The following is a 12431-nucleotide window of genomic DNA, read 5'->3' as shown; positions in this document are numbered from 1 at the left end:
TAATTATGTCTTTTATAACCTAAGTTATTATAAATTTTAAGAAAATAATAATCAGTTATTAAAAAGTTAAAATTAAAATTAATAAAAATTAATTATACGTTTTAAAATTATCTTAAATAGTTAAATTAAAAGAAATATGATTACTAATATAAAAATTGTTACAGAATAAGAAAAAGAAATATGATTACTGATATAAAAATTGTTACAGAATAAGAAACTGTTAAATTAAACTAAATGACATTAAATTATGTAATATGAAATAAATAAAAAATAACGAAGGAAAGTTACACTTAACTCTGTATAATGTAAAGTAAAACAATTTTGATATTAAAAGAAACATTATATAAAATATTTGGTGTGAAACTGTGGGAAGGAGTAATTATGCTTTGTTATCTGGTGCTGAATGCTCTGCTTCAAATCTCATTACATTCCCAGAGATGAAAAAAGTGCTTCATATTGCAAATCAGCGCTATTCGTTCCCATCTTCAAACAAACAAAGTGTTAGACATTTCTTTCACATGAATTAATAAATAATAAAACGCTCTCCTCTTTTAAAATAAATAATAAAACTTATTCTAGAAATTAGTTTCCAATAAAATGATAAATACTTTATATCAATGTTGTCAAAAACAAATTGTCTTGGTTTATAAACTAAATATAAAATACAACATACACATGTAAAATTATTCCCTTGAAAACATGTATAGAGAGAAAACAACTCTCGAGAAAAAGATTTTAGAACTAATCATGATTAGTTTTATATTTTATCAGAAGAGCCAAAACTTAAATTAGTTGTTTGATTTGATTTGATTTTACGTTAAATTACATTTGAGCCCCCTATTGTTATGAATGCAATTGAGAAGGAGTAGCAGTGTATAAAGATCTAAGCTGTCTGGTAATGAGCTTGCTGCTATGGATAACCTGGTGAAGTTCTGCATCACTTGACCACCATTGTTCCAAGCCATGAGCCTCAACAAACCTCTGTTTCTCCTTAGACACAACAAACACCTTTGCTGCAACTTCTCCCTTTGTGCCACCACCATCATTGTAGTAGCAACATATATAGTCACCATTGTTAACATACAAATAAGGAACCCATTTTGCCATATCAGAACCAGATGCTTGAGGCATCTTACTCTTCAATCCTGCACCTGAACATATGTCTGCATCGTTACTGATGTGAGCATCACTACTACCACCATAAGGAAGCTTGGATTTAAGTCTGTTCCACACAAACTCGGCCTTTTCTCCAATACTTTTGAAACTCATGGCTAGTGAAACAGAAGGTGGATTGAACAAATGTGCCTCCACAAAAATCCCTTCTTTTGCTAGTTCCTTCCCAACTTGAAGAGCAAAACCAGCTCCCAATGAATGTCCTGCAATGCATACATTGTTGCTTCCATATTTACCACAGATCAATTTTAGTACCTCCAGAGCTGCTTTATACCTCACAGAACCCTTCAAGCTTTCCCAAGCGAGAAAACGGAGGTCATCTTCTATGTCTCTTCTCATTGTAGGGCTTTTCAGTAACGTTCCTCTCAGTGCTAAGACTGCTCTGGGGGCACCACTTGGTCTCATTGGTATCAGCTCAGACAGTGCAGAAGATCTGTCCCATTCAAGAATCGCACCAAAAATGGATCCGTCTCTTGCATCAACCAGTGTTTGTTTAAACTTGTACTTGAAGGGAATCCACCAATTTGGAGCAAGACTATTTCCCTGTGTTCTCTTCTCTTGCCTATCAAGTTCAAGCAAATATACTGCCTGTACAAAGCAGGCAATCACAGTTTTCTTGTAATTTGCATCCTTCCTGCATTACGTTAACAATATCAGCATTCATGTATGTTTCTAAAGAATGTGAGTGAAACTTAAACTATCAAACCTTTCCATCAAATTTGACTGATTGCTTGAGTTAACCCCAACAATAAAGGATCTTATAGACCAAAATTTAAGATGACTTGGTTAGCTCTAAAAGAGAGAAAAACAAAAAAGCTTCTAAGGGTGAGTTTGGACTTGTGTCAGAAATCACTTTAATGCAGAACCTGCAGAGTATGTGTACATGTTTGATTTGGGAATGAATATTATATTTATGAGAAGTGATTACTCTAACTTTCTTAGATTTCCCTTTCAGAAAACGGATACATTAAGCTATTTTTTTTTTCTAAAACAAGCCTGGATTACCAAGGTACATAAATTTAAGCTAATTCATAACACCGAGTAAACTAGTTCAATCTCTACCGAAGTAAAATCTCAGAAGAAAATAATAAAAATTATAATACTATATTAAGGCCCCAAAATTCTTTTCCGAATGCTTAAATAATGTAACTAAGAAATCGGGTATCATGGTGAAGATTACAACAAACAGATAATGAAGAAAAAAAATTATAACTTGGAAATGGAAGAAATGGCAGTCCTTGATTAACAACAGCGCAATGAGAGCCACAAAAAGTATATATTATTAACCTCTGCAGATTTGGAAATTCGATCATTTCTATCTTTTAGGTCTTGGAATCCAAACAACCCAGTTCTATTTCAACACTATGAATAAAATCAGTTGATAAATTATGTTATATTTTCATTTCGTGACGATTGCTTCAATTATCAGAAACCGAAAAGTAAAAAACTTTGGAAACCCATTTGGTAAAGTTCACAACTTCACACCGACATGATCCAACCCATTGTTCTAACATTTTCAAAACCGATCAGCAAACAAAGAAATTTCACAGTAGAAACCACGCACACCACTTTCTCTCTTTTCAACACCCCAACAAACATTAACCAGTGGCAAATTCAAAAAATGTTCAGATCAAAGGCAAGGGATGAAGAATGAGGAAATGCAAGAAGCGAAATTGAAGTGAGAATTGAAATGGGTAATTACCAACTTGAAACAATAAGGTCCCTCCAATTGAGGGAAGTGAAATTGCGAGGGCCAGAGACATGAAAGGCATATGGGTGAGATTGAGGAGGAACAACCTGCTTGGCCATTAACGTAGTAGATAACAGCAGAAACCTTGTTGGTTTCTTTAATATTGTTGTCTGCGTTGCATGGTGAGGGAGAAAGAGACGGTGTGCATCTTCTTAAGAAAAGGTGCCAACTTGCCCAAACCAACGTTGAACGATTGGTTTCGGTGACGCGTCTGAAACATTTGGGTCCACGTGCACTTTAAAACTACGATCAGCAGCTTTTGCTTCATTTAACTGGAAATTGAAGTATTAACTCTCAAAACACACGGATATTTACTTTATGTATGCAGAGGAAACACGTTTTAGGATCCATTTCTTTTAAATTTAAACAATAATACAATTTTCAGATATATATATATATTAGAAAATATTCAAAATTAAAAAAGAATGGCTAGTTCTTTTGAGTCAAAAGTTTGATTCTTATTTTTAGGATTTTTTATAAATAATTTTTTTATTTATTAAAAAAGATAAAATTACAATAAAGATGATTAAAAAATGTCGAATAAGAAATAAAAATAAATGTGATCATCAAAAGATTCCCTTTCGGATAACATTATTAAATAAAAAGAGAACACTAGAACCGATTAAAAGGAAATGATATAAATAAAAGTAAGAAAATATAATTAGTTTTGTAATATTATTATTAGTTTTGTAATATTAAGCCAAAGAATAAATGGTGCTGTTGCTTTATTTAAATGCTTTTCAGTGAATTGGAACTTATTCTTCTCCAAATAAACACTCCATGACATTGTATTCTATCAAAAGCTCTTTTATTATTTTTCTGTATTCTAAAAATTAATTTTTAAAGTGAATTGTTTAATTGAATTTGAAATAAAAAAAGTTGTGGAACCAACAAGTTGACAGAATACATACCATTGCTTTATTATTTCAGTGGAATTGGAACTTATTCTCTGCCAATACCATTCTATTGTTTTAATTTGTTGTTGTTGTATTGTACAAATATAATAATAATTTTATAAGTGATTAATTAAAGAAGTAGATAAATTGACTTAAAAGTTAATAATGAGGATTGGGTTTGCAAAATATTCGAGGATAAATAATTACAAAATGAAAGAATTAGAAAGGTTTTGATTTCTTAGAAAAATGAAATGATGTCCCAAAGAAATTTTATTGGATATTTTTTTATTCAAGAAAAAAAAGTAAAATAAAAAATTAAATATGATTTTTATTCACAAAGAATTTTATTCTTTTATATCAAGTAAGCTTTTGATAAAAATGTCTAAGATGATCAAATAAAATGATTTTCGTTAAATTCCTTTAATCGGTATCTAAAATATAATTATAGGTGTATGATTTCTCAACACTAAGAAGAAAAAACAATTTATAGTAATAATAAAAACATTAATAATTACACACACAACTATCACCTAAAAAATAATAAAATGCACCTAGAGAATATTAATTTAAGCCATAATTCCACCTAGAAAAGGACATTATATAAACTTGACATTGTGTTATGACCTTATTAAGCAAAGAAAAAAGAAAATGTTTTTGAACGGTGGGGATTTATTTAGAAGAGTGATTGTTGTGGTCCTACTCAGAACTAGAATCCTCCACAGATAATATTTGTGGCAGGAAAGTGCCGCCTTTGGCCACTTAGAATGCAAAGCTGAAACCAAAACGAACGAATGAATGGCATTAGCATCTAATTCAAAAACTCACTGCATGGCCATCAATCTCACTACCACTGCTTCTCTTCACTCAAAGCCTTCATTTCTCACACACAAACATAACAACCCCATCAAATTCTCTCACCCTTCTTCCTCTTTCCTCACAACATGTGCTCAAACACAAGGAACTGACACTGGAATCTCATACCCAGATGCTTCTTCTGGAAATGGTATATATTTCACTCTTTCAATTCAAATATGGGCTTAAGGAGATTACCATGGATTTCCATATTAGTTTCTTTATGTTTCTTTAAACATATCAAAGGAATTTATGCTTTCTTGGATGGTTGGCACTCCACTGATGTTCAGAAAAGTTAGAAGTTATGTCAGCTGTATTTTAATATTTGCTGCATCCACGTGGCTACAAGGGGAGAAATGAGTCTGGACTTTCATTGAATTTGAAATTTTTGCAATTTAATTTAATTTCTTCACTGTGTGTCAAGTTTTGCTGTAATGTTTTTATCTTTAACAGCTGAAATTTCTGTGAAAAATCTTCTAAATTTTACAATATGCAGTTCTTTTTCATATCTGACTTGACTTCTGAGGACTTGTGTTGCCAGGATCTTTATCTTCTTCTCGTGCCCAGTTGGATCTTTTGGAGCAACTTACATCTACAAGCTCACCAAACACTGGTATTCAAACTAACATCTTCTATTTAAATCAATGATATGTGAAGGGGAGACAAATGAGTTGTCTTCTGCTATTGTTGTAATGCCTTTTTTTTTATCACTGTTAGAAGGTCTTTTTCTGTTTTTGTTAAGTTTTAGTTTTAATGAATGAAATATGTAGAAGATATATAAATGGCTGGAGAATGTGTTTGTTCTATTGTCATTAATAAAGCAATTGAAAGCAAGAGTATAGGTACTTTTTTGAGACCACAAGGTTCAAATGTTGCTGCTTGATCATTAAAATATCAATGGAACCACGAAAAAGCTTGACTTTGATGTTACCTTGTCCCCCTTGTAAGTGTACAAATTTAGAAAAGAAACAATAACGATGGTATCACTATTAAGCATAGACCAAATTCATGGTAAAATTTGGCTTATGTAATAAGATTTGTTGGTCCAAGATTATGTGTTTGGCATTGTAGTTGTTTAAAGTTGAATGAAATTGAGCTCCTTTAATGTGAGGAAATGTGTAAGTGAGAAAATAAGGATGTTTGTCCTTAATTTTTTAACCGATTAAATCAGCTGTGAATGCACCCTTTCTTCCTTCTTCAAACACTTGCTCAATTAATGGAGATATAAGGTTAGTTTGTGATAACATAATAGCAACTGACATCAGATAAAAATCAGCTAAAGCTTTTTCATTTAAGAGTAAAATCTACATTTTTGGCGTATGATAATGTACCTTTTCTCCCCATCTTACATTGTCTAACTTTTTAAAATTCTCCCATGCCTTTTATGAATCATTCCTGAAATGCATGTTTGTGCCACCAGTTATGTGAAAAAATGGAAATTTTATAGCCATGTCTGTTTGTTATTACCTCTTTCTAATAGTTGGTTCTTTTTCTTTTTTAATTTTCAAAAAAGGATGACAGATTGAAACATTTCTGGTTTATAGGCTATGAAAGTGATGGTAGCTCTCGAAAACTTACAATACGAGAACAGCTTGCACAGCTGGTTGGAGAAAGGGATGATGATTTCAGCATACCACTGGGTAAAAACTTGAAGAAAGTGAGTGCAAAGTTCTTGACCATTTCACAAAAGAGAAATATCAAAAGACAAGCTTACCTGAATGAAGTGTCACAAAGGAATGATTCAGTTTTCTTTGCAACCATAGGAGCATTTGTGATTCTTCCACCTTTTATAATACTAGGAATAGCTATATTAACAGGCTATGTACAGCTTTTTCCTTGAAATGTGATACAATTAAGATACTTAGTGATACATCAATGTCATATTAACAGAATTTCTCAGACTAATGTTTTGTTTTCTCCTGTTTTAGTTATAGTTTCTGTCTTTCCCTTTTGGTTAGAAAGTTCTTTGTATTTTGAAATGCTTATAAACACTGACAAACAATGTCCCTAAACATTGAAAAACATCTTGGGTAATATGTTGTTCTATTTCCATGAAGTATACAAGCCTCAACAATTCAATGTTCGAAAAAAAAAACATCAGAACTGATTGTTAGGAGAACACAACAAAAAATGCATCTCACAAGAAGATATTACAAACTCTTCAATGACTGTGCCTTCTCTGTAGAAAAAAGAAACTAACAGAAACATACATGGAGAGAAATTCACGTCTATCAGTACCCTTATGTGTTTCAAATACTTGCATACATGGCAAAGCAATAAGACATCTTTCTTAGCAAGAGTCAGCATTTTGATAAGTAGGAATCAGTAGTTTGTACTCAGTTGTCTTAAACCACTCCTTGGTTTTGAATGTAGACCCATTTTTCTTGAAGAAGGTAGCAGATCACAATCAAACATATCTGAACACTGAAAAGTATATTCCAAGTTGTTATGCTTTTAGATGTTTTTTCTCGGTAGGCTTGTAAGCCGATGAATACATTTAGGACACCCAGTAATGACACTGTAGTTCCCATTATCCAGTGTGCAAAGAACCACAGACTTCTTCTTTTGGATCCCCTGTGAAAAACAAGAGAATAATTGTACCCTAATCATCCTTCTTTGTATGCAGAACTTATGAACATAGAACATGAAAAATCTTTAAATAAATTTAAAGGATATGAAAAGTGTAACTGCATTGCCTAAGTTTGGGGTTTAGCTAAGGCTAAAAGGCAACTCGGTGGTTCACCTTTGTGGTCGAAAAATACCGACTAGAACTTGCAGCCACATAATACCATATAATGCTACCCCTAATCTTTGATGACTATTGTTGAAGGAGTTGTTGAAATTTTTTATGGACATGACTGCTCCTGCAGTAGCAAGAAGTACCGCAAGCTTCTGTTGAACAGAAACACAAACGTGCAAATAATTAATAGAAAGGGAAGTATCAATGCAAGAAAGCTTTAAAAAGAAACTAGTTACTTAATAGTGTACCAAAATTCACTTATGACCTTCTTTTAACTTGAGCTAAGGCTTGGTTATTGATACAGACAACAGCATAATTGCATAGTTCTTTTCACATGCTCCAATAAAAAATTACACAGAAAGCCTGGAACTTGCAATAACCAAAAGGATTATTTCTTAAAGCTCCTTTCTTGACTTTAAAGCATTCATTATAGTCCTTTTCAATAAACAAAGATGCAGTACCCTTCACTTGGCCTTATGTAGTGACTAACAAGTTAGACTAATAAATTAACTGCAAATTTGGAATCTTGCTATTCTTATCTCCCTTCCACCATCATTAAAAGTTAATCAGTGGGACAACTAGCCCTTTTAAACTAAATTGAAGCCATAAAATTAATTGTTCTTTTCCACTACGAATATGGGTTGCCAAGCAAAGGGTTAAGAAACTAATAAAGTATACAAAAAAAATTGATTTTTGAAATAAAAATGTAACAGGGGTTTAGATACACTTTCCTGCAAAACTGCATGAACATAGAATATGATTCTAAGCCTTCTTCGATTCCCCTCTCTGTTGGACAGTCTGATAACTAGTATACCAACAGGCAGCAAGAACGCCATTGAAGCCCACAAGAGAAGCCCATGTAATGTGATCTCGAACTGAAGTCTAGGACTCATCTTCACACATGAATCAGTCACACAAATTCACAAACAAAACATGATATCCATGAAATAGAGATTTATAACTAAAAGGACAGCAATGCAGACAAGAGTCAGAGTAAAGAAAATGATGTCACCAACTTGATTGAACAAAATTAGGAAGAATACAACAGAAGAATGAAATACCTTCGAGTTATGGTCTTTTCTGCTTGAATGTCTGCCTCTTGCTTTCTTGTGCTCTTCAGATGCGCTAGCAATGAGAAACATGACAAAAACAATACTTACTTGAAAGAGGAAAGCACCAAGCGGTTGCTGAACTCCCATTCCTCCTTCTTTTGCTGAAAATATGATGATGACCAACTCAATCTCCAATGCTAGTGAAGAAGACTTAACATCAGAAAAACTGTGTCATTCTGAAATTTGTATGTGTTTCTCCTCAAACAGGCCTAGGAAACATGCATAACATAACTCTATGCGTGTGTATCTGTGTTTGAGAAATATTCATAGCACTCTTACCTTTCTTCTCAGCTAGCACAGCGAAACAGTTTTGTCCAAATCAGGATAGAATTATATCATCTTGAAGCAAGAGTGAACTCGTCAATAAGCCGAAAATAGATAAAGTTTTAGCCTTGATGATAGTTATACATTCCAGCTTAATAAAGTGAGACTCTTTGAATATAATAGGCTAATAGCAGTGGTTGTTGCATGAAAAATGATGGTTATGAAAGTGGGGTGTGTAGGGGTACATAATGAAGTAAGATTTCAAAGTGGTGTGGTTGTGGGGTTAACTTTCACATGCTTTTTTAGTTTATGGTGGAGAATGTGGAGTTTCAGAAAAAGGACAAGAAAAAAAGCGTGTCAGATTTTGATGGAGAGTTCTGATAGAGAAAGTGGGTCGTTAGACTTCCCTGGTGAACACTATCTTCTGTTTCCCAGTGATCAACACACGTTATCATAACATGTCTGAGAAAAACATACTCGTTCTCAAACCAAATGCTTAAGCAGAGTAATGTTTTTCTAGCAGAATAATATCATAACAAGTCTTGTTCCTTTCATGCCACTTGTTAATGTTTTCCCATAATTTTAAACCACTAATATCCATCCCAAGAAAACTATACTTATATAATCAAAGATTTGGACTAACTCGTGAAAAACCAAAACTTCATTGCAGTTTTCACAATCTCAATTACTTCCCTACAATTTTAACTCGTTACGACCCATGTTATCTTCCATTCTTTAAACCATCCTTATTATCTTCCATTGCATCGATTTCATTTTTTTATTTAATTATTTAGATATTTCTACTTTCAATATACATATATATTTATACTTTTTTATCATCATATTAATATACATATACATACAATAATGACCACAGTGAATTAGCGACCACAATGTGTATACAATAATGACCACAATGTGAGAGAACTGCGAGCAGAATGTGCTTCCGAATAAGTTACCGGTTCTAGAATTTAAAATATATTTTGGATTATAGAATTCAGAATGCACTGAAAAATTAGTATTTCAAATTATACAATCTCAATGTAAATTTTATCTCACGTACAATCTAGATGTACTGAAGAATTAGTGTTTTAAAAGTAAGTATTTTACAAGTTTTAGAAAGTTTTTATTTTTATTTTATTCCAGAAAACATTTCTTACATTTCAAAAATTTCATTACTAAATTTTGTTCCGGAAATATTGTTTAAAAAAAGTCCAGAAAACTTCCAGAATATGTATCCAGAAAGTCACTTTTCTAAAAGACAAAATAATCATTTCAAAAGTGAGGGGGTGCCCAAAAAATTTGTGGGGTGCAGGAAATAAAAGCCTTACAATTAGTGAACACATGTAAAAAAGAAGAATAGGATTTGTATTATTGTCCTAACAAATAATATAAAATAAAAATCACAATAAAAATAAAAATATGATAATAAAAATCATGATGCTTTAGCACGAAACACTTACCTGCAAAGTAAACGCATAACGCTTGAAAAATTTTCGAAGTTCTTAAAGTAGAAGTTTTACAAATTGTTGTTATTTAATCACATCAATCTAATATCTCAAACTTTTCAATTGTTTCTCACGTTCCAGTATTATTACCAAAGGTCAGTAACAAGGTGAGAAGAAAAATATCAAATAACAAACTATAAACCCAGAATCGGAACAAAAATGTAATCACCAAATTCAAAAGCATCGTGGAACAAGTACACCAGAACGAGGAAAATATGTGATTCTGCAGAATATATATATATATATATAATTAACTAAAACTCCATCTTTCAAAAACAATCTTCAGACCTTGAAAGAATGCAAAATATGATTGCAGATACTGGAGATTGTCACTACATTATCACCTTTTCTCTATGCACTTCCTATGTACACCACGAATGGATCAAGCAGCACGAGATGAGAAGCAGGGAAGTTACATAAACTGAATCACATGAACAGGTTTGGCCTGGATGCCTTGTATGTTGTCTTGAGCCTCCTAGTTGGGGGCCTAACTTTCTTGAACACCAATGGGAATTTGATTTTAGAATTGTGGAACTGCTTGGTACTCTCCCTTTTGCACAGCTTAGCAGGCATGGTGGCAGTCTTAATTATCTGGATGCATGGATGCCTCACTCTATGACGAGATGCCATTTCATTGTACATTTGCTCAACAGTACCATTCAGAGTCGTATCACGGTACTCCTTGTACATATTATGATAACCGGTGCGACTTTGATATCGCAGCCAAATTCCATAGTTCTTAATCTTGGTAGGATTCTTCTCAAAAATCTGCAGTCAAAACAAAAATTAAACCTCCATCAATGTCCAGCTCAATTAGACTGCATTTGAAACCTTGAATACAAATATTTGCTCAAGTATTAGTTTCCTAAAGAGGGTTAGATTAGACCATGATTCACCCACAAATGTCCGAACCAAACTTCACTGTCTCTCACACCTCATACACTATTTCCTACTCCACTGTCTAAATAAGTCTATCAATTGAAAATAAGATACACTGCTAATATGAATAAATGCGAATCATAAGGCTCAAGTATGAAAATGTCTCACTGATTTCACCCAACATCTTCCTGTTTTTAGAAGGGATACATAATTTCATCACCTGCCAACAAATCAGCAAGCAATAATGTTGCTGATACTCAGGTGAGAGAGGAGTTTATTTCTGAATGTTAATGATATATTAATCAAACCCAGTAATCCAACATTAAAGAAATAAAAAATAAAAAACACCTAAAAGGGGAGCTCCAGAATTCTTCAAAAATATAGCTTCACTGCTATCCTTTTTTTAATTTGTAAAAAAACTAAGTGTCGTAGTAATTCAGTTCAGTGCAAGAAACAGTTGAGAAGTGCACACCTCGTTAATGGCTAGCATTTGCCCATTGCTTTTCTTCACCTTCTTCAATTTTCTCAAGAAATACCTAAAAAATTAAAATTATCAAAAAACAACAATGATTAAAAAAAAGTAATCGATGGCCGCCGTTTTCAGAATTAGAAAGCATTGCAATTTTTGTATTGATTCAGTAACATGAACTAGCAGCATTTGGAAGAAGAAAAGGAGAAATACCAGAACTTGGATTTGGCACGGACCTCGTTGGTGGCCCAGAGTTTCATGCGGTAGATCTTAGGATGTTCATCGGATTCGGTAGGAAGAGCCCTTCCCACCACCTGGTACTGGTGAAACTGCTTCAACCATAATCACAGCCACGTTAGAATCCACACACACTCTCCAAACTAAATTAAAAACAATAATCATCGAAACATTGTAATTACTCACCCTAACAGCAACCATCCCCACCGATTTCGATTGCTCCGTCAATTGCTGTTCCTCTGCTAATAGATAATCAATTACTGTGTAAACTAAACCCTATGCGACTAATTCATTCTGGGTGCAAGTGAAGCCCAGGTCCAATTCAATATTTTTACTTTGGATAAACATAATTTTACAGCATTTTTTTTATAACATTTTATGTGTTATCACGAGATACAAAATTACTCCACGGTTAACGAAAATAATAATCATAAACATTAATTAATATGGACCAATCATTAATAACACGTAAATAAGATTAAAATATTCTTAAAAAATTTTCAAAATATCATTATCCATTATAGATTAAAATACAACAAATTATTATAATA

The 12431-nt window shown here is 32.8% G+C and overlaps 3 protein-coding genes and 1 pseudogene across 5 annotated transcripts; 1 reads left to right on the top strand and 3 right to left on the bottom strand.

Annotated features, from left to right (window-relative positions):
* Nucleotides 1–225: 225 nt before the first annotated feature.
* LOC124840613 (GDSL esterase/lipase At4g10955-like) lies at nt 226–3177 on the bottom strand. 2 transcript variants are annotated; one of them, XM_088095371.1, is made up of 3 exons: nt 2876–3177; nt 922–1807; nt 226–483 (listed from the first exon to the last, which is right to left on the bottom strand). In XM_088095371.1, exons 1-3 carry the CDS (start codon nt 2980–2982, stop codon nt 424–426), a joined length of 1053 nt encoding a protein of 350 aa, XP_087951497.1. In that variant the 5' UTR covers nt 2983–3177; the 3' UTR covers nt 226–423. The 2 variants fall into 2 exon arrangements, with proteins under 2 accessions (XP_087951497.1, XP_047172649.2); XM_047316693.2 differs by lacking the exon at nt 226–483 and having other exon boundaries at nt 621–1807; nt 2876–3175.
* A 1397-nt stretch (nt 3178–4574) lies between these two features.
* Nucleotides 4575–6604, top strand: LOC124840619 (myosin-G heavy chain-like protein). Its single transcript, XM_047316702.2, has 3 exons — nt 4575–4822; nt 5213–5284; nt 6216–6604. The coding sequence occupies exons 1-3, from the start codon at nt 4615–4617 to the stop codon at nt 6509–6511; spliced, it is 576 nt and encodes a 191-aa protein (XP_047172658.1). The 5' UTR covers nt 4575–4614; the 3' UTR covers nt 6512–6604.
* A 280-nt stretch (nt 6605–6884) lies between these two features.
* LOC124840618 (cytochrome b561 domain-containing protein At4g18260-like) lies at nt 6885–8796 on the bottom strand (annotated as a pseudogene). The gene is made up of 4 exons (XR_015781032.1): nt 8473–8796; nt 8137–8304; nt 7415–7563; nt 6885–7245 (listed from the first exon to the last, which is right to left on the bottom strand). The product of XR_015781032.1 is annotated as a cytochrome b561 domain-containing protein At4g18260-like (transcript).
* A 1638-nt stretch (nt 8797–10434) lies between these two features.
* LOC124840615 (large ribosomal subunit protein eL20-like) lies at nt 10435–12226 on the bottom strand. The gene is made up of 4 exons (XM_088095350.1): nt 12067–12226; nt 11857–11972; nt 11647–11710; nt 10435–11063 (listed from the first exon to the last, which is right to left on the bottom strand). The coding sequence occupies exons 1-4, from the start codon at nt 12079–12081 to the stop codon at nt 10722–10724; spliced, it is 537 nt and encodes a 178-aa protein (XP_087951476.1). The 5' UTR covers nt 12082–12226; the 3' UTR covers nt 10435–10721.
* Between the last annotated feature and the right edge of the window lie 205 nt (nt 12227–12431).

The sequence above is a fragment of the Vigna umbellata genome, chromosome 1 (genome assembly GCF_029865625.1).
Source record: "Vigna umbellata cultivar VRB3 chromosome 1, Vumbellata_1.0, whole genome shotgun sequence".
Lineage (NCBI taxonomy): Eukaryota > Viridiplantae > Streptophyta > Magnoliopsida > Fabales > Fabaceae > Vigna > Vigna umbellata.
Note: the sequence above shows the minus strand (reverse complement) of the source record. Positions and strands in the feature narration are given on the sequence as shown.

Excerpts from the sequence above, each read along its gene's own strand:
- LOC124840615 (XM_088095350.1), bottom strand. Across the intron at positions 11,711-11,856 it reads CGTGCCAAATCCAAGTTCTG|GTATTTCTTGAGAAAATTGA; the intron begins GTATTTCTCCTT and ends TTAATTTTTTAG. Across the intron at positions 11,064-11,646 it reads AAATGCTAGCCATTAACGAG|ATTTTTGAGAAGAATCCTAC; the intron begins GTGTGCACTTCT and ends TTTTGACTGCAG.
- LOC124840619 (XM_047316702.2), top strand. The coding sequence starts at position 4,615 with ATGGCATTAGCATCTAATTCAAAAACTCACTGCATGGCCATCAATCTC. Across the intron at positions 4,823-5,212 it reads AGATGCTTCTTCTGGAAATG|GATCTTTATCTTCTTCTCGT; the intron begins GTATATATTTCA and ends TTGTGTTGCCAG. Across the intron at positions 5,285-6,215 it reads TACAAGCTCACCAAACACTG|GCTATGAAAGTGATGGTAGC; the intron begins GTATTCAAACTA and ends TCTGGTTTATAG.
- LOC124840613 (XM_047316693.2), bottom strand. The coding sequence starts at position 2,982 with ATGGCCAAGCAGGTTGTTCCTCCTCAATCTCACCCATATGCCTTTCAT. Across the intron at positions 1,808-2,875 it reads GACCTTATTGTTTCAAGTTG|GAAGGATGCAAATTACAAGA; the intron begins GTAATTACCCAT and ends AACGTAATGCAG.